Genomic DNA, 19,865 nt, shown 5'->3' on the forward strand with positions numbered 1-19,865 from the left:
GAATTGATGGATTTCACTTTCTATGTTGAAAAAAAAGATGCCATGAAAAGAAGAGATCTGGTTCTTTCATTTTCACCGAGTCAAGTTTCATGTACAGCCTCCCTTGCATTGATTCTACACTAGCATGTGAACAAAGACAGGGACATGTAGATGAATTATAATTTTCAAGTGAGTCACTTTGATGGGATTTGATTTTGGAAACAACAAATTGAATGGTTCATATTTTTCAAATTTGCTTATGAACTTCAATCTTTTGTGGTGATGGGAGTGTTGGGAGGGGGGGAGGCATTCACATTGATTGATTGATACCCCTGAAAATGAGATACGATTGATATCTCATTGAGAACTTAGCCCAGTAACTGGCAGCCCATTTCCATTTGAAGTCCTCTAAGTCACCATCATAGGCTTCAATGGGCTAGTCACCATCATAGACTTCACCAAACTGGTTTAGACATTTTTCAACCCATTTTATAATCTAGAGTACAAAAACTTGTGAAATCTGAATTACAACACATACCCACTTGGGATTTATAATCAGTAACTAGGTATATTCACCTAGATCCATGTAGGGATTTTATAATTTTCGATCCACTTAAAATAACTAATAGAATTACTTGTTTCATATGTATAGCACAATAATACCTCTAATTAGGTTGATTTTATAATAAATACAAACACAAGTGAATACACTCAATTCTAAATAATTTTACCAAAGTAATTACAGCTCAATCTTAATATGTTTGAAAATTTTATGACTTAAAAAGATGTTGCTAAAATTATTGTTCAAGAGGAAGTCACACAAATAATAACCAAAAAAGTAAAGTTGAATGGAAATTGATCTAAAAATAACCAAACATATGTTCAATATTTTCAATTAAGTATTTTTATCGCGACATAAAAATCAAAGGCACTTAAATACTTTAATTGAAATGAGAAAATTAAATCAAAGACAATACATTTTGAAATCAAGTAGAAGAGCTTGAGAACACCCAAAACCTCTGTACCAATTCAATGAAGCTCTCATTATAGGGGAGTCAACAAACTTAAAATTTGAACTTCATCTTCATCTCCTGCTTTAAATTCATTTCATTTATCTACATGAAATTCAACTTCAAATTTGGTGTTAGTAAGTTCATGTGTGAAAATAATTTCCGGTGTTAATGCCCCAAAATGAGAAAAATATAAAAAACAAGTGAATGGGTAACTTGTAATAGTATACTTAATTAAAATATATTACTTAAATACCAAATTATGTAAAACAAATATGATTACTACACGAATAAGTAATTTAATATAATAATTACATGAACCAATTAACTGTGCACATGATTAATTATAAAAAAAATAAAGAAATTAACAGAAAAAATAATCAAATGCTAACTTTAACACACTATATTTTTACGTATTACATCGTCCAGAGGAAAAGTGGTACTAAAGGCGATTGGGGCGAACAAAATTGCATCGTCCAAAGGAAAAACAACGACTAAGAATAAGATTTGTAAGTTTTTTTTTTATATAAAAAAAATCGCATGTGTGAGTTCGCACGTTGTGTAGGACAGGGCGTCGAGGGGGGAAAATAATTTTCCCGTCAACTTAGGTATCCGGGGGGATTCTGTGTGGCGCTAGCGAGAGTGGTGGTCGGCTGATTTGACGGCGGCAGGTGGCAGGCGGTAGGGGGTGACGACAACGAGAGAGTGTTCAAAGTAGCTTCTCTAGTTGGGGTACGACGAGGCGAGGGCGAGGCTTTGAGAGTCGACGGCGATGGGATGGGCAACAGACAAGGTGATGCGTGGGGTAAAGGATTAGGTGTGATGGCGAGGAGAGGGAGAATAAAAAATTCGGAGGAAAAAGAAACGAGATAAGAAGGAGACCGAGAGAGGGAAGAGTGCGAGAGAGAGACTGGAAGAAAAATTCGACAAGGGTTGAACATGTCCCACCCTCTTCATCTGGATGACTCATAATATACTACGAAATCTGGATTCCTAAAATTAAATTGTGGAGATGATTTTTTGATTCATCTAATTCATCAACAAGAATCAGGCACTAGTGCTCCACTAGCGAGTCAAGATATGAACTGAGTAATGCGGTTGAAATTCATCTCCTGCATCAAGTTGACTAACCCCCCCTTAGGATGAAACTAGTTTAAAAAGAAAAAGTTTCTCTCACGTTAAAAAAACTAGTCGTTATACCCAAAAAGAAACATTTTACCACTTACTTAGACCAATTAAAATGATACTAAACAACTATGAAAAATATGTAAAATATTTGATTTTTATTGATAATCAAAATAGTAGGTCACTTGTAAATTTTGGAGACCTATACTTTTTGGATCGAAATTCGATAGGTTGTAGATTTAAAATTTCTTCAACATGTAGTTGATTGGATTTGGCATTCTCCAAGTTCGACTAGACACATATGATCACTACCTTGGATGTAGTCAACTCTTGTTACTTTTTCTCTTGGGAGACTTGTCATTCTTTGTACAAAATTCAAGTGCTTCAATAGGCTTGTTATGTGGACTTCATATGTCTCTTTTGAGGGAAATCTTCTTTTTAGTTATGCAAGAATTAAACTTACATACTCAAGTTAATTCTCTTTGTTTGTTATCTTCAAACTTAGGGTTCAAGGAAGGATCTTGAGACCTTGATCAACTATATATATCATTTTGCACCATGTTATTATTTGAAAATTTAACAATGTGATTAACTAATTATGTACTATAATGAACAAGCAAATTTTATTTAATAAAGTGTTACTTTGCTACATAAGCTTAATTTTTCATTTAAGCTAGGACACTATCATATAGCTTATGATGGAGCCAATTAAGTTGGTTCTAGTGTCATTAGATTCTACATAGACTCATTCCACAGTTAATTTGTGTTTTAGTGTAAAGAATAAGCAGAAATACAATAATTCAAACTCTATGTTATACTTGAATCAGAACGCCAAAAAAATGACTCTCTCCCTCCTCACGATCAATGATATGGTAAACCCATCCCCCCCATCCTTCTCATATGTGAAATTATGTTGTTTCCTCTCTTTTTTAACTTAATTATATAATCCATTTAAAAAAAATAAAAGGATTTATACCAATGTTTCAATCAAAGTTATAAAACTCAATGGGGTCATGGCCCAAGTGACTAAATTTGGTTAAACCTAGGTTAACTAGGTCTAATTGCCACTTGACCCAATCAAGATATCACATGACATCAAATGTACTATATTAAAAAATAGAACTCAATTTTGGTAAGATTTTTTCTCTTCTACAAGTGGCAAGGGGGTGTGAACATTTGCATGGCACAGATGAGGGCAAATAGACCTTTCTTGGTTGGTAGAGGTTAGGGGTGGCATTGAGTTAAGGCGACCTCGAATCTGCATATGTTTGAGTTCGGTTTGATTTAAATATTTCGAACTCGAACTCCAACTCGAGTCAAGCCCAACCTCAAGCCTAAAATTGTAATCAAGTTCGAACCCAAGAATTTTCAAACTCCCTACATTTAAAACTTTGGATAAAATACATATCAAATAAACTAGATATACAATTATGCATAAATTTTACTTAAAATTAGACATGACCTTTACATAAAATTTCACAAGGCAACCTTCAACATTCAACTCTATAAAAACTCTTCATTTTTCAAATACAAACCAACAGATTTAGGACTTTTTTACAGTTTTCAATGGTTTTCAATTCAATTAGGAGCAAAGAGGTGACTTGGGGACTTTTTGAAGAGGGTACTAGTACGATTTCAAGGGGCAAGTTTCCCTAGCTTGCTAATCCCATCCGCCCAATCCTTAAATTCAGGTCAGTTCAGCGAGTCATGAAACTGTGTTTTATACTCACAAGCGCCCATCAACACGTGACAGGGTTGGGCGCTCATTCAAGACAATAGTCGACAGTAGGGGCAAGAAGCAGCGCTCGTGCAAAACTGAACAATTACTCTCAAAATCAAACCCTAGATTAATAAGTAGAAGAAAATAAATAGAAACCAAATCTTTCACAAAATGATAGATTGATAAGTAGATCAAAATAAACAGAAAATAAGAAATTCGAACCTTGACGAGGAATTTCCCTTTTCTATTCAGGTTTTCAATTTAATTCTGATTGTGTAATTTATTACTCAATGCTCTCGCATGTGTAGGTTGCATACCAGTATAGCTCTCACACGATCATTTACCTATTTGCCTCGTCGTCTTTCTCCGCACCCTGTTTCCTCGACGCAAAAAAGATCAACGAAGTCTAGCACGGATCGCCGAAAGTATATCAGAGCTTTTAGACTCAAGTGGCTTGATTCAGATTTTCGGGAACTCAAACATAACTAGCATTCCAGAACACGGGATGGCGGCGCTCTCACTAGTATCTTCTCACACTCAACCGCATTACTTGTGAATGGAGGTCCATTTTCTTCTTTGGTTTGTCGGGAACAACAAATCTCGGTGAAAACCGGTTGATTGAAGTGGCTATTGAAATAGGGCACTACTGGCAAATCTTGACGTTCGACGGTGAAGAAGATGATGATGGCAATGTTGAAATAGGGCATCCATCGAGGCAGAGTCCGAGAGTTTTTAGACTCTCCTGATTTGTTAGAGAAGGCGGGATAAGGAGTCGTGTAGAGTGGATGGGAGAGGAGGAGAGGCTGAAAAGTGAGAGCGGCGATTATCCCGATTTTTCTGAAGCTGAAGAGTGAAAACCGAAGAGGAGAGTTTACAACCCCAAACACCGAAGGCCCTAAAGCTTTTAAATTACCGAGCCGGGTCGTGACCTCGCGAACCGAACAAAGAACAAAGGGCTGAGCCGAATTTGAACTATTTGTGAACCGGCTCACCCCATAGAGTGTCCCCTCTAAATAATTGATATAATTCCAAATATTACATTGAATTTCAAATTTAGCGGATAAATATTGTCTTCATGTCAGTAAGAGGTAATAAAATTGTCACAAATACTACTCTTATACTACTTTAAAATATTATAAATAATTTATTATTCTCTCATTATCTTTAAATATAATAAATTTTAATAATAATATGATTATTTAAATTAATTAAAAATATAAGGGAGGAGGGAGGGAAGGGCTCCTCCCCTTGCCTTCTTTGGTGGCAAGAGGAAGCCTTCCCCTCAAAAGATGTAATAAACCTAACAAGTCACCGATGTTGATAATGATGGGGCAACGTCTCCTCATGATTGGGATTTTGTTAGCCGATTGGACGCTAAAATCGTACACGTGGGCCCAGAACTTTAAGACGATTACATCTGATCAACCTCTTAAAAGCATGGGTCCGTGGCCTATAACCCCATTCTCCAGTGAATTCTCATTAATGACTCACAGAAACACGCCCTAGCCCATAGTTAAATTCCATGTGTACCCATCCCATGCCCTAGCTTTACGTCAATCAGTGACATTTATGGTCCGGTCCCACGTCACATATCCAGCTCAAATAGGCCCCACATACTCTAATTAATTCATTAATATTTAACCTCCTTCTCCTTCTTCTTCCACTCGTGTTCCCTGCTTTTTATAACGTCAACCAAATCTCCTTATCCACCACCATCCTAATTAATTATGTTTACTTTCATTAATAATGATGATGCCACTCGGAATTAAAAAATCTTATAGAATGGGAAAGTTAGAAAACTGAAAAGCTAACCGTCTTTTTATCCTTCTCATTTTCCGGTCGGCTGTCTGAGAAAAAACTTTCCAGTTTCCACTCCGATTCACCTGAATTTCCAATTCGTCTCTGTAACGATGAAGTGTGGAGTGGTAGTGAGGAGCTGGCTAGGGTTTTGATTTGAGGTGGCTGCTTCTGCTTCTTCTGGTTTATCTCTCGTTTTTTGTTTTTGTTTTTGTAATTTTGTTTTTTAAGTAACGCTGTTTGTGTGCAGAAAATATCAGAACAGTTCTCGAAACGAATCGCTGCCAGAGAAAGGCTTGCTGACAGGGGCCTGAGGCCTTGCTCACGTGCTCATCATCGACTTATCGTGTGACTTCTCAGCTGAGCTCGTCTTCGGTCTCCGCATCATCATCAGCAGACACCAATCGTCCTCGTCGTCATCTCTCTCTCTCTGTCTCTCTCTCTCTCTCTGCAAAGCTTAGGATTTTTTTTGTTTTGTGTCGGAGTGGAAAGATGAAGGTCTTGCTCAATAAGTGTCAGTAGACGGAGCTTCTGACTCGGATTTCCGGAATGCGTTAGGGTTTTGGCATCCGGTATGGGCTGTTTGCAGTCGAAGACCACTAATGTTCAGTCACCCGACGAGGAGTCGATGCAAGCAGAGAAACCGGATCTAGGTATTTTATTCTCTTTCTTTTTCTGTCATGCATGTTTTTTGAGTATTTAGTTCTCGTTTTTGTTCTTTTCAGCTAATGGAGATCCGGGGGAGCAAGATAGCCAAGTACCTCAATTTAAAGAGTACAGTCTTTTGGAGCTCCGGACGGCTACGAATGGCTTCAGTAGCGACTGTATTGTTTCGGAGAGCGGCGAGAAGGCGCCAAATGTGGTTTACAGAGGGAAGTTGGAGAGCAATCGTTTAGTTGCTGTAAAGCGCTTCTCGAAACAGTCGTGGCCGGATGCGCAGCAGTTTGTGGTAAAGGAGGGGTGTTTACTTTCTCTTTTTGTTTTTTTGCATGTCTTTTGTTGCACTTTGCGGCGAGGGTGCCGTGTTTTGTTTTATCTTTTTCTTTGGATATCCTTGCTTTTTGCTTGGGTTTCAGAGTTCTAAAGTCTGATTAACACTTTCTGTTATTTTTATCTAAAATAGGCGGAGGCTGCTGGTGTTGGAAATGTTAGGCATAAGAGATTGGTGAATCTAGTCGGCTGCTGTGCCGAGGGAGATGAGCGACTATTGGTTGCAGAGTATATGTCTAATGATACTCTTTCGAAGCATCTCTTCCACTGTATGATCTTCTTTTTCTGTCTTATTCTTCTGTTTCTAGAACTAACAATTATATATTAATGAACTGCTTTGCATCTTTTTTCTTTAAACAAAATAGTTTACTTGTTTTATGTGCGTGGCACTTTGAATCACCGGCAGAGGAAATGCGGGAAAGCCGTTTAAGGAGGAAAAGTGTGGGGTGTTTTCATGAATAAACTCAATCAGGATTTTAACCACATTTTGCTGTATCAGATCTAACTTCAGTCTTCATTCCCTACCTCATGTTGTTATTCCAAATAGGAATGCTTCATTGAGCTGTCAGATGCTTAAGTGCATGCTGGAAACTTTTCCTACTTCATGGTGTCATCACTTGTCAACCTTTTTGCTTAGATGCTAGAAGTTATATTATGGTACACCAGAAGAAGGTTTTCTTGTCTAGATGTTAAAAGTTCTCTTTTGATTTTCGTGACTATTTAGTCCCCTGGCAAAGCAACAATATTTTCTGAACCTTGGTATACCTAATTTCAGTTCATTTTGGCTTCAGATTTTTAGAAAACCTCACTACCAACCCCACTTCAAAGAAAACTATGGTATTGTCATGCTTCACTGTGTTATCAGCTTCTTTGAAATCTGATACTCATGGGCCTATGTGTTATATTTTGCCAGTAGTACGGATAAGCATGGTTTTACTCTGTTTATCCACTCTGACATGTTTAGCTTCCAATCACCAATATGTTGCTGATCTTTTCTTATTGTAATTTCTATAAACATGAGAAAATTGGTTTGGTCTTCATCTCCATGAAAAAAATGTCTTCATTTTCATAAACATGAGAAAGTTAGCAAAACTTTCTGCAGCAAGTCTATGTATTATTTTAACTAAAAACAGTATTGTCTGCTCCTTGATGGTATAAGCGCTAGATCTCATATTGGCTGGACTCTATCTTTTTGAGTATACTATCATTACAAAAATGGTATGTTTGCACATTTCACCCTGGCATTACTTTATGCAATTGCATTGTGGCCCATGGAGCTGTTGCTGGCTTTCAGCTAGTTTTTGTTTAAATGGAGAGCTTTAACTGAAGCTTGGATGGAACTAGTAGCTTTTCTTTTAAAAACTTCTACTTTGTGGTTTCTTTGCTCTGGAGATCTTATGCAAAATTTCTCCAGTCTGTACTTATTTCATGTGGCATAATTACTGGAAAGAGATGCTGCCAGGTGAATTTGGAAAACCTGGCTCATTTCATACACTTCATTGAAATGATTCCTACTTGCATCTCAACTTGGAAGACACTTCAGTCTTGTTTTGCTATTTGCTATGCCAGTGTTACTCTTCTGTATGGCTTTTTCTGGAGCTTTGCTAGATGTCTCAATTATACTTTGGTTATGCTTTCTTTTGCAGCTTCATTAATAATAGATTCTTTTCTATGCTATAGTACAGTTATTGAGTAGGTTCTATGCTTCATTACAGGGGACAAACAACCACTACCATGGGAAATGCGCGTGAGAGTTGCACTTTATATTGCACAAGCACTTGATTATTGCAATTCTGAAAACCGGAAGATCTATCATGATTTGAATGCATATAGAGTTCTTTTCGATGAGGTATACCTCTTATATGTTCTCTCTCTATATATATATATATGCATTTTAAGCTCTCTTTGTATGAATATTATAGTCCATATGCAGAATACCTTGACTTTATATTACTCAATGACACATTTTTGCTACAGAATTGTGCCATGGTACTTGGGCTGTCGCATTAGCCATTCATTAATCTTAAAATGTATTTTGAGATGTGTGTGAAGTATGATTTCTAATTTGATATAATTAAAGAGTAAAAGTATAGCTTGTGGAAACCTGTATAATGTTTTAGAATGAACTTTTAGACTCTGATTAAAGCCTTGATTCTCTAGACTTTGTGTTTCACTGAAATCTGTAGCAAGTCAGCTATAACAAGATTATTTTGGTCTGTTCATATGTCCTACAATGCAAGCAAATTAAACATGTGGAGATTGTTCATTGGCCTACACCTCCAATGACTTTCAAATGCAGATCAGCTTATGGAAAAGAAGCGTCCATTGGACCTGAGTGGGGCACTTTGATAATGGATAAGAAAACGCTTCATTTAAAGAAGCTTGGGATTGAATGTGTAAAGATTTACATTTGCTTCATTTGGAGTTGTTCTCTTCAAATTCAGCATAAATTTATGTACCCTGCATCTGTTGTTAACTTCTTTGACTCTTTCTTCTTGCCACTTCTTGCTTAAAGACATCACAAACAGAGGCAGCTGAAGCAACTTGCTGAAGTTTATAGCTGAAGAGAAGTTGAGAGTGCTTCAATAATCTGACATATAGAAAGATTTGTTTAATTTTGTTTTGAACAAGAATGTGAAAAAGGTATCTTCAGATCGTTTACAGCCATATCTGTTAGTAGTGGCATCTGTATGTCTATTTAAAGTGCTGGAGCTCATGCACTTTGATAGCAATTAACGAAGTTAGGTTGCAGAAAGATCAGATGAGTTTGATCCTAGTAAATTTTAAAAAATTGTTTGGCAATTAATTGTGCTATCTGTCCTGAAAGGCTGGCTTCTTGTTAGGCTCTATCATTTGACATTTAATTGTACCTGCCTCCTTTCTCCCTCTCTCCCTACTTCTCTCGCTCTTTTCTAAGCTTAGGCCCTTCTATAAGCTCTCTCGAGGCAGGTACCTCACACTTTTCTCAAGGCACGAGGTTGTATTCAATTTTTTTGCTTTGAACATGCCTCCAAAACTGTAATACATTCTTGGACCTAGGTATTGATCACATCTTCTTATATATTAGTCCTTTTTTTTTATCCAAGATGGCTCCAAAATATCTAACTTGTATGACAGGATGGTGATCCTCGACTGTCGAGCTTTGGTCTTATGAAAAATAGCAGAGATGGGAAAAGTTATAGTACCAATTTAGCATACACCCCTCCAGAATTTCTACGTACAGGTAAAGATGTTAGTTTTGTCCTCTTGGCATTCCTGTGCTTAAGTTTGCTGTAAAGCCTTCATAAATTGTTCTTGATATGTTGTTCTTTGCTACAACTTTATTTCTTACTTTGTTAAATGTATATCATTCTCAAATTTCAGACAAGTTGAACAACTCTTCTCGTACAATAGTTACTTCTACAAGCCCAAAAATTGATGGGTTTCAGACTCAAACTGTTAGAATCAACCCTGTGTTTGACTGATGCTTGCACAAGACAGGAATCTGACCAAATCAAACCCTTGAACTAAATTGCTTGCCTTAAAATTTTGAGTTGAATTGTGCAAGTCGTGAATCTTGGCGAGTTGCACAAGGAAAAGTAGGTCCAAAGGAGTTTTGTTATTTTATACCAGAAATCTAAAAGTAGGTTATATTTTAATATTTTTTTGAAATAGGTTATATTTTAATATTTGAAATGAGGTATAAAAAAGTAGGTGAAAAGGCTGTTTTTATCATTTTCAATGATATGTATAAAGATTTATGTCAAAGGCTCCTTTGATTATTTTATCTGTTATGTGAACATAATATATAAAAGGGTATTTTTATCTTTTACTTGAAATACATGAAAAAAATAGTCATAGAGGTGTTAGCATTATTTCATATAGTATGCAAAAAAAGTAAATATTAGAAAAGGGCATAATCATCATTTAATGTAACAGGTATGCAAGAAGCAATGGGGGGTGGTTGTTTTCATTATTCCAAATTGTATGTAAGAAAAAATGGAGTAGAAAGTGTATTTTTTATCATTCTTTTTGACATGTATGCAAGGAGCCAGGATATTTTTATTTTTTACATCAATTAATGTGGTTTATGTAGATTGAATTATATTTTTATTATTTTATGATATAGTAGGAAATATTATTAAGTTTAAATTGTTATAAAATAAAGCTTGTGGACCTTTAAAAAAAGGCTTGTCTCACATAGGTTCAAGTAAATCTTTTAACGGCTTCATCATGAATATCATAGAACCTAATAAGTTTAATTGGTATCCATTCCAACAAACTTATAGGGTTTTTTAGGATATTCATTGGGTTTCTTAATAATTTGGTCTGGGTGGCATGGGTTTGAGTAAACTCAACTCATTGACAGTCCTATTTAAAGGCAACTACTGTGAGATGGTTAGGGCTGTGGATGGTAAACCCAACCTAAAACAAACCATCCAAGAACCCAGAACCCATTGGATTTCCATTAAGCACACATTGGCCTATTGGTTACTAATAAGTAAACCGTTAACTGATGGGCTTTTATTGACACTCATTAAAGCCTATTAGTTAACTTAATTTTTAATCCATTTGAATGTAAATATTATAAAAGTACTGTTTAACTTTTTTTATTTAATAAGCTTCATTAGCATTTTCAGTGCAAAGTGACTAATGTACCCTGTAATATATTCATTTTTACTAATGGAATAATGAAAATGAAACTATTAATTTCGTTCATTTCTTGTATAATGAAGAAAATGTCCATTCTAAATTGGTGAAAAAAATGCTCTACTCAACATTCTTTTTTATGTATTATATAAAATGGTCAAAATACCTTTTTGTCATTTTGTTTTTTATGTATCAAGTAAAACATTGATGCTATTTTAACTTATTTCTAAGTGGGGTATTTCTTCATTTAATAGGACAGACATCGAATAATCAACTAAAGGGGTGTTTTTGTTATTTTTCATGGAAGAATAACAATAATAATTCAGACATATTTTTTTATTGTTCCTAATATGTAATAGGACATAAGGGTATTTTAGTCTTTGATCTAACTTGTATAAGTGAATATGCTGAAAATGGTGTTTTGGTCATTTAAAAGAAATACATGCATGAAGTGTTAACGTCCTATGTAAGAGACTCTGACATGAAGTACATTTAAAAAAATGCAAAAAGTAGATTAGGATGGGTATTTTAATAATTTTGTATGGTAAATTTGAAAAATAATTTTACAAGGTATATGTTACTGTTTAATGGAATTAAAAAAAATGTTAAAATGGTACTGTAGTCATTTCAAGTAGCATTTTTAAACAATATATTAAATTTTTTTTTGAAATCATGTTGAATCACTTGTATAAAGTAAGGTCACTTTTTTTTTCCTAATCACTTGTATGCAAGAAGGTCATTTTTTTTCTATTCTATTTATAAGTATGATAATCACCGTTTTTTTTATTTGAAATTGAGTATGATAATCACCATTAAAGTTTCAAAATTATATTTTTGTCATTGTTATATTTAAAATTTTGGAAATACTAAACTGAGCGTATTTGTCTTGTTGTAAAATAGAGGCATGGATAAGACTGCAACAAACAAGTTAAAAGTGGGTTGCTTACTGATTTACTATGGAGTCTTAGTGGTTAGGATTGGTTTGATCTTGACTGAACCGAATCCATTGAGAGCCTTTGACATTTGATTTCTTATTTGAATGGAGAAGATGCTCAATGATTTCTTGAGTTGGTTTCGATACTTGTTATGTTATTGGATAGAGTCCAAATGCGACTTGTGTTACAACCAATCTGTTAACTCTTAACCAATATTCATTTATGAATTGGGATTTTGCTAATGGATAGAGTTTCAACCCCTTGACAGCCCCAGGTGTGGTGATTACAAATGGTTTCATTCTCCTGCTTTCTGAACCTAGCCTTATCCTCTGCATTGGTTGCCTAAACTCTTCGGCCAACCCCTTTCTTTGATAGTGAATTACTGATATCTGATGGTTATTCAGTTTAGTTCTTCCGAAGAAGTGGGGTGTATCATAGATGTACAGATAACCAATTACTGAAATTTTATTTGGTGCATTGAATTTTGGCAGGTAGGGTTATCCCAGAAAGTGTAATCTACAGCTATGGAACTGTTCTTCTTGATCTTCTGAGTGGCAAACACATTCCCCCAAGCCATGTATGGTGCATTTTCATCTCATAAATTATTTGAGGTTCACTTTATGGACGTTTCTGTGACTACAAAATCATAACTGCAAATATCCTGGGATCAATCAGCTACTCTCTTCTTGTCATCCCCATTGTTTGCTAACAGAAAGTTCCAGATAATGATATGAACTACAATTGTGTATGAAGCATACAGCAGAAGTTCACATGAACTTTGGTACAACAAAATGGTATTTAGAAAGCTTTGCTCAAGTTGCAACTAAGTCATTTTGCATGCATAGAAAAACCAGCTGGTGGGCCAGCTCTATTTATACAAAAGCAAGCATAACTTAATCTAAATAGCATTGTATCCATCTGGTTACTTGTCTCTTGAGGGTAGCTTAATATTATATTTTGTTTACAAGTATATTTACTTATTTTTGTTTTATTTGGTGATACACAAGTCATAAGAAAAATATTCAAGAAAAGTCATAAGAGGTTCTTAAAAAATAAATTAGAGGGAACCTTCATAACTAATAAAACTTAATTGGTCCCTCCTAGTCAATTAGCTAATTTTATGTTATTTATCTTATGGGTTTATCACTGTTATGTTGCAGGCACTAGACATAATCAGGGGGAAAAACGTATTGATGTTGATGGATTCATCCTTGGAAGGACAGTATGCCAATGAAGATGCAACAAAGTTGGTTGAACTTGCTTCTAGATGCCTTCAGTCAGAGGCAAGAGATCGCCCCAGTACCAAATTCCTTTTGACTGCAGTGGCACCTCTTCAAGAACAGAAAGAGGTAGCACTTTTCTGACTACGATTGGTAGAGAAGTGATAAGCGTACTGCTGATGTTGATTTTGCATAACAAACAATATATTATTCCACCATATATCATGTTTAGTCACAGTATTCTATCTGAAGGGTGTATTTGAAATGTGGGCTTCTAGCTTCAATAACTTCCAAGGGAGGACTAATACTTAAGATTTTTCTAGCTAATTAAGGGTTCTAACCAAAGGTTGCTAACAATTGATTTTGGTACACTTGACTTAGACGGGCTTAGCTTCATACTCCTTTTCTCCTCTATATATGTCTATTATTTTTTTTTTCAAGTTACAATTTTGGGTACTTATTTACTGATTTACCTCTTCATGATTAAGGGAGTTATTTAGCATTTGTCCTGTTGTGAAATACAGTATGATGTCTTCTCTTTTGAGTCCATTCAAATTTGAACTCTTATCTGTAAAAGGCCTAATAGTAATAATGGTAACTATAAGAATATTTGATGCACTGCTACTATTGCTGTTGATAATAGAACATTATCTTTATCATCAATGCCAAAATTGTTCTTAATAGTTCCTGTGATAAGAGTAGCAATAGCAGTGCTATTTGTAGTGATAGTAGCTGTTGAAGAACAAATATGGAAGAGTCTTACACAACTCTCATAGCAAGAAGTCTAATAGAACCAAAATTAATATGGTGGAGTCTTATAGGAATCTCACAAGAGGAGGTCTCACAGAAGAGTCTCAGTTAAATGTGTTTTTGTTATGTTAGTATTTTATTTATGTTCAATTGTTTAATTGTTCTAGGATTTATCTTTTAGTTTTAACTTTGGGTGTAATTGGAACAAGGATAGTTTAATTGTAATTGGATTCTACTTGTTTCCTCTATTATGAATAGATACTCATTGTATTCAAATTATAGCAAATTAATAAAGTATTTCTCTTTTCCAAAAATTCAACACGGGATCAGAGCAGGTTCTGTGAGTTGAGTCGGTCAACCCATAGAGATCATGTGATTCTTTTCTGATTTATTATCTCTAGTAGTTTAGGTTTGTATTCTATCTTTTTTTTTTCTTTCCTGTCCCATTATTCGTTGTTTTCTTGGCGTTCACACCTCCATATTGAACTTTTCATATTGCAAATTATATATTTATGGAAAGATCTTCGAGTCTACTTTCCAACGCAAAAATAAATTTGGCAATTAGAGTTTTATACAGAGAGAAATCGATATTTAAAGCAGCAACGGTCAAATTGCAAGAGAGGTTCGAGTAGCAGCAGAAATCTTTAATTTTCGAGGCATTTTGTGTGATCAAGAACGAGACTTTATATGGAGAATTATAAATCGAAAGAAAGATCTATAAGTTTGTTTTTACTTATCACACCAATTCTAAATCTGAGTTTTTTAGAGGGAGACATCAATATTGGAATACTCAATGGTTGTGTTGGCCAAAAAAGAAAGAGTATTTAATCCGGCCAAATTACAGTGTTCGAAATCTATCAGATTTTTTCTCTCAAGAGAAATATATTTTATGAAGAAGTTTTATACTTGAATGAAAGGTATTGAAGTCTAGTTTTGGAAGGAGAAAATTTCATGTCAATCTAGTCTATATGTAAAGAGATATCTACATTGGAGTCAGTAAGTGTCAAGCTACAGAATGAAGAAAATTAAGAGGTCATAATAGATTCAAGAACGAAGTTTTTTATGTCAAATTAAGTATCAAATCAAAGGTCTTTCAGTTTAGTTTCTTAAGTAACAAATGGTTTGTGATTCTAATGTATATTATGGGAGATATAGATATTACAAGTACTGAAGGTCAGTTTTGTCAAAAATCTCTTCTTTTTTCTATCTTCTCTCCTACTATCTTTCCATGCATTGGCATGAATTGAATTTCTTTTTCTCTTAGAATCCTAGTTTTTTAGTGAAATTTCTCTTCTAATAAGAGAGTTTTGGTCAGAATTAATCACTCCATGATGTGATACTTGGTTGTGTATCTTACACATCTTCAAATCCGAAAATTGTGGTCACCCCCCAAAAAAGTTATACTTTGTTAAATTTATTAAGTTATACCGTTAGTCTCCCCTAGTTTTTTTCTTTTTAAAAGGTCATATTATAGATTTGTTTGGAAGTGTGAGTGTCTCATAGTCGTCTCCTTTCGGTTAAACTTGTTTTTCTCTAGTATTTCTTCAGTTTATCTTTTTGTGTTTTCGTCACTTTAGAGCAATGCCTAGACCCACTACCTAAAAAGTATAGGAGTGTGTCCAACATGTAAATTGACTCAAGTGTTTTATTCTTCACCCTATAGGTGATTTGTGTTTGAGCTACCCTTACAAAGTGAGTAGTCTCTTTGTTAAGCTCTTAAGTTGGGTAGTTTTTCCGCCTTTAAAATTGAGTGGAATGTGTTTCAGACTATGACCGTTTTGACTAGTGTATGGAATTTTATCGTATGGTTAAGAATGATTTTCTTCTCCCACATTGTGTTTTTTTCCAAGCTGGGTCTCTATATCCTTTTATCCCTAGCTTGAAGGGGAGAAGTAGAAGAAGTACAAGAAAAAAAGTATTTTGTTCCACATGTTGTAGTAATTTTTAAGTGACCAAAATATTCAATAAAGAGGGAAAACAAAATATGAAGATTTTACATATAAGAAATTTTTTAGCTAATGAAGATTGTAGACCAAGATTGAAAATCAAAAAATCATTTTCATTGCAAGCTGAAGTTATAAATTCTAGCTTGAGGAGTGTTGAAGAGTAAATATGAAAGAGTCTTACATGACTCTCATAGCAAGAAGTCTCACAGAGCCAGAATTAATATGGTAGAATCTTACAAGAATTTCATAGGAGGAGGTTTCACAAAAAAATCTGAGTTAAAGGTGTTTTAGTTATGTTAGTCTTGTATTCATGTTCAGTTATTTAATTATTATAGAACTTATCTTTTAGTGATTAACTATGAGTATAATTGGGACAATGGTAATTTAATTGAAATTGAATTTTACTTATTTTTTTAATTATAAATAGATGCTTATTGTATTCAAATTACATCAAGTTAATAAGGTATTTCTCTTTTCCAAAAATTCAACAATAGTAATAGTAATATTAGGAAATATGCATATAACTTATTGGGTCTATATTTGTTTTCTACTAACATTTGTAACTCAGCTCTTGTTGGTATTTACTCATTGGTTATATAGGTGGCATCACACGTTTTAATGGGCATACCTAAAACAACAGTGGTGGTACCAACCATGTTATCACCACTTGGAAAGGCTTGTGCAAGGATGGATTTGACAGCTGTACATGACATCTTGCTTAAAACAGGTTACAAGGATGAGGAGGGTGCTGAGAATGAGGTAACTTGAGGTTAATCTTTTCAGTATCATATTTGTCTCTTAGTTTAATGAACAGAGAAAGTAAAATAATAAGAACACAATGAATAAAAACTGCGGCTTGCTCCAAAAGTTTTTTTTGGGGGTGAGGCTTTCTGTTTCTTTATTTTATGCAGGGACAAATTTGATTTCTTTAATCTTATAGTTTTATTGTCAGCTCTCAAAAATCTGACTTGTGTACTTTTCTCTGCATTGGCATGGATACGAAGCTATCATTTCAAGAATGGACACAACAGGTCCAAGATATGTTAAACACAAAGAAGTATGGTGATATTGCATTCAGGGACAAAGATTTCAAGAGTGCCATTGACTACTATTCAAAAGTATGTTCCTGTGCCCAGAATGATCCTCGAATCCATTGATCAGAAAGCTGTTTCCAGTCATAATGAGCCAGTGATCCCATCTTTTATTTGAAAAGGGGGTCATAGTTTGACCAGTTTTTTTCTCTTGATAGCGTGAAGTGAAAAACCTGAGAATTGACTTCTTTCAGGGAAGTTGCTGAAAATGCAACTATTTTATAAGTGGAAAATGGTAGAGGAAGTGAATACATTACGAGTCATCTTCAGTTTCTATTTCCCCTTTTCTGCACTAACCCTATTATAATCTTGCTGAATGCAGTTAGTGATGATGATGTCAGTACCTTCAGGGACGGTATTCGGGAGAAGAGCTCTCTCCTACTTGATGAATGGCCAACCGGAGCTTGCACTACGGGATGCAATGCAAGCACAGGTTTGCATGCCCGAGTGGCCTACTGCCTTCTATTTACAGGCTCTCGCACTATCCAAACTCGGAATGGAATCCGATGCCCAGGATATGTTGAACGATGGAGCTGCCTTCGAAGCTAAGAAGCAAAACAACTGGCGAACTTGATTCCGGTTATTAGCTGGTCAGTGGAGCCTGTTGTGTTCTGGGGGAAATGTATAAAATTTTCAAAAGAGGCAAAATAAGTAGTGGCTGGGAGTCATTTTGGGCCTATGCCTGTTCTGCTTTGAATGGGCAAGTCGGAGGTCAACCTCAAAAGTAGCAAACACACTCTCAGAGGATTTGTATATTCAGGACGAAAATCAAGTTCTATATCAAAACCTTACTATTTGAACAAAATTCACATTCTTTGATAGCCCGGTCATTTCTACAGGTGTCTTTTTGGGAAAATATTCCCACTGAAGGCCAATAGTGTATACTTGTAACCGGTTAATTATCAAAATCTTATGTCTGTAATTCATAGAAGTTGTTAATTCTCGTGGCTATTTGAAGATGATGATGGTGACGATGTTGATGATTTATGTATTTTTATTATTGATTCACAGTCACCTTATGGTCAAAATGAAATTGATTGTATATGGCCAGAAAATGTCACCCCACACAAATGAAGGAATTGAGTTGGGAAGGTGAGATATAATGCTCTCACAGAAATAGACACTTAAAAATCAATTGCTCCGTTTCCCATATAGAACTGGATAATCAAAAACAGCATTTGCTTAATGTTTTGTTAATCTTTCGGTTTAATTGTTGAATCACTAATGCTTCAGTTATTGTTGATAGTTGATGGTTACCCTCCATTCGTCTTCTTTGAGCGTCGGTTTTAATTGTTGAATGGTTACCGGATGCTCCCCATTTTGACATGACTCGTATGGGTTGAGAAGTGCTTGTAACTTGAAGCATAGCCGTCCTCTCGTCTTCTTCTGTATCCCCTTCAGCCTCCCGAGTTTAACACAGCTCTCATACCGTTCAGGCTAACATGATTCCTAAACTGGTATTTATCAATCTGCACAGTTGGGTATTTACCTTGAGTTAAAGCAAGTTAAAGTTAGCAGACTCGCCACCCGGTCCGTTTTGACCCGCGATTCGCTAGATTTGTTATCTCTCTTCTTCAACTTTTGGATTTTGTGCTGCCATTTGACGAAGTGGTGGGTAGGTCTGTCAAAACGTACCTAAGATTCAAGTAAGAAACGTGAGTTCGAGAGATAAAAAGGGTATGGAGATTCCAAAGAGGCTGAGAAAGAAATCTAGGACAAACCAAGCCACTCGTTTCTTGCAGGTCAGTCGACGAATCCGTGCACGTGTTTTTTGTTTCTGATTTTACAGTATGCAATTTCGATTTTCATCTCCTAGTTCTTGTTATCTTAACCCGTCACCAGATTGCCATTGTTTCAACTTTTGACCTGTTAGACAGTTTCCTTAGCAGACCCATCATCGGGTGGTTTCCCTGGACGGTGGTCGTTGGTTGTACTTGCTGGCCAGTTACAATCTCTCATCTGATCGTCTGAGAGGATATATATATTTCCGTTTCAGTTTAATAAATTTCATTTATGTTTTAGAAGTTAATGTTTAGGCTTTTATTTGGTATCACAGCCAGGTTCCTCTTCGATCTGGCTTCATTTCTGTTAGGATTAAAATAATTTTGAGCGACGCTCTTTGCGTGACGCTTTTCGGTGTCTACGCGAGTCGGCGCTGTGAAGCCCACCAACATTAGGAAGACTCTTCCGGCATCGTGCGTCGGAATGCGCCGATGACGTCGAGGTCATGAATTTGTCTCATTCTCGGGCCTCTGTGGCGATGACGTCGAGGTCGTGAATTTGTCACATTCTTGGGCCTCTGTGCCGATGACGTCGAGGTCGTGAATTTGTCACGTCCGGTGGCCGCCATTGAACGCCCCTCCGCATGTGGCCAAAGGTTCCAAATTGCAAAAAAAAAAAAAAGAAACATAAGGTTCAATTTCATTTAATTAATGAGTCAAGGAGTTGACTAGAACGGGTTGAGTCAGCCCGACTCGCTTCACAAACATAAAATATACGCTAACGGGATTCAAACCTGCGCACCTAATTTTCAGGGTGGCGGCAGAGACCATTGGGCCATCTTACTTTTATGAATTATCGTTGTATACATATTATACATTATAATGTGCATCCATTATAATGTGTATACAACGATAATTCATATGAATTAAACAATTATGGATGCACATATAG

The 19,865-nt window shown here is 35.5% G+C and overlaps 1 protein-coding gene across 1 annotated transcript; it reads left to right on the forward strand.

Moving 5' to 3' along the window:
- Nucleotides 1–5,634: 5,634 nt before the first annotated feature.
- LOC137967173 (serine/threonine-protein kinase BSK2-like) lies at nt 5,635–18,206 on the forward strand. Its single transcript, XM_068813644.1, has 11 exons — nt 5,635–5,792; nt 5,882–6,284; nt 6,357–6,580; nt 6,755–6,890; nt 8,337–8,470; nt 9,739–9,844; nt 12,677–12,762; nt 13,346–13,534; nt 16,702–16,860; nt 17,106–17,219; nt 17,515–18,206. The coding sequence occupies exons 2-11, from the start codon at nt 6,206–6,208 to the stop codon at nt 17,764–17,766; spliced, it is 1,479 nt and encodes a 492-aa protein (XP_068669745.1). The 5' UTR covers nt 5,635–5,792; nt 5,882–6,205; the 3' UTR covers nt 17,767–18,206.
- Nucleotides 18,207–19,865: the final 1,659 nt, after the last annotated feature.

The sequence above is a fragment of the Aristolochia californica genome, unplaced genomic scaffold (genome assembly GCF_029961685.1).
Source record: "Aristolochia californica isolate CCGP_79_NKW_82.1479 unplaced genomic scaffold, dmAriCali1.0.hap1 SCAF_6, whole genome shotgun sequence".
Classification (NCBI taxonomy): domain Eukaryota; kingdom Viridiplantae; phylum Streptophyta; class Magnoliopsida; order Piperales; family Aristolochiaceae; genus Aristolochia; species Aristolochia californica.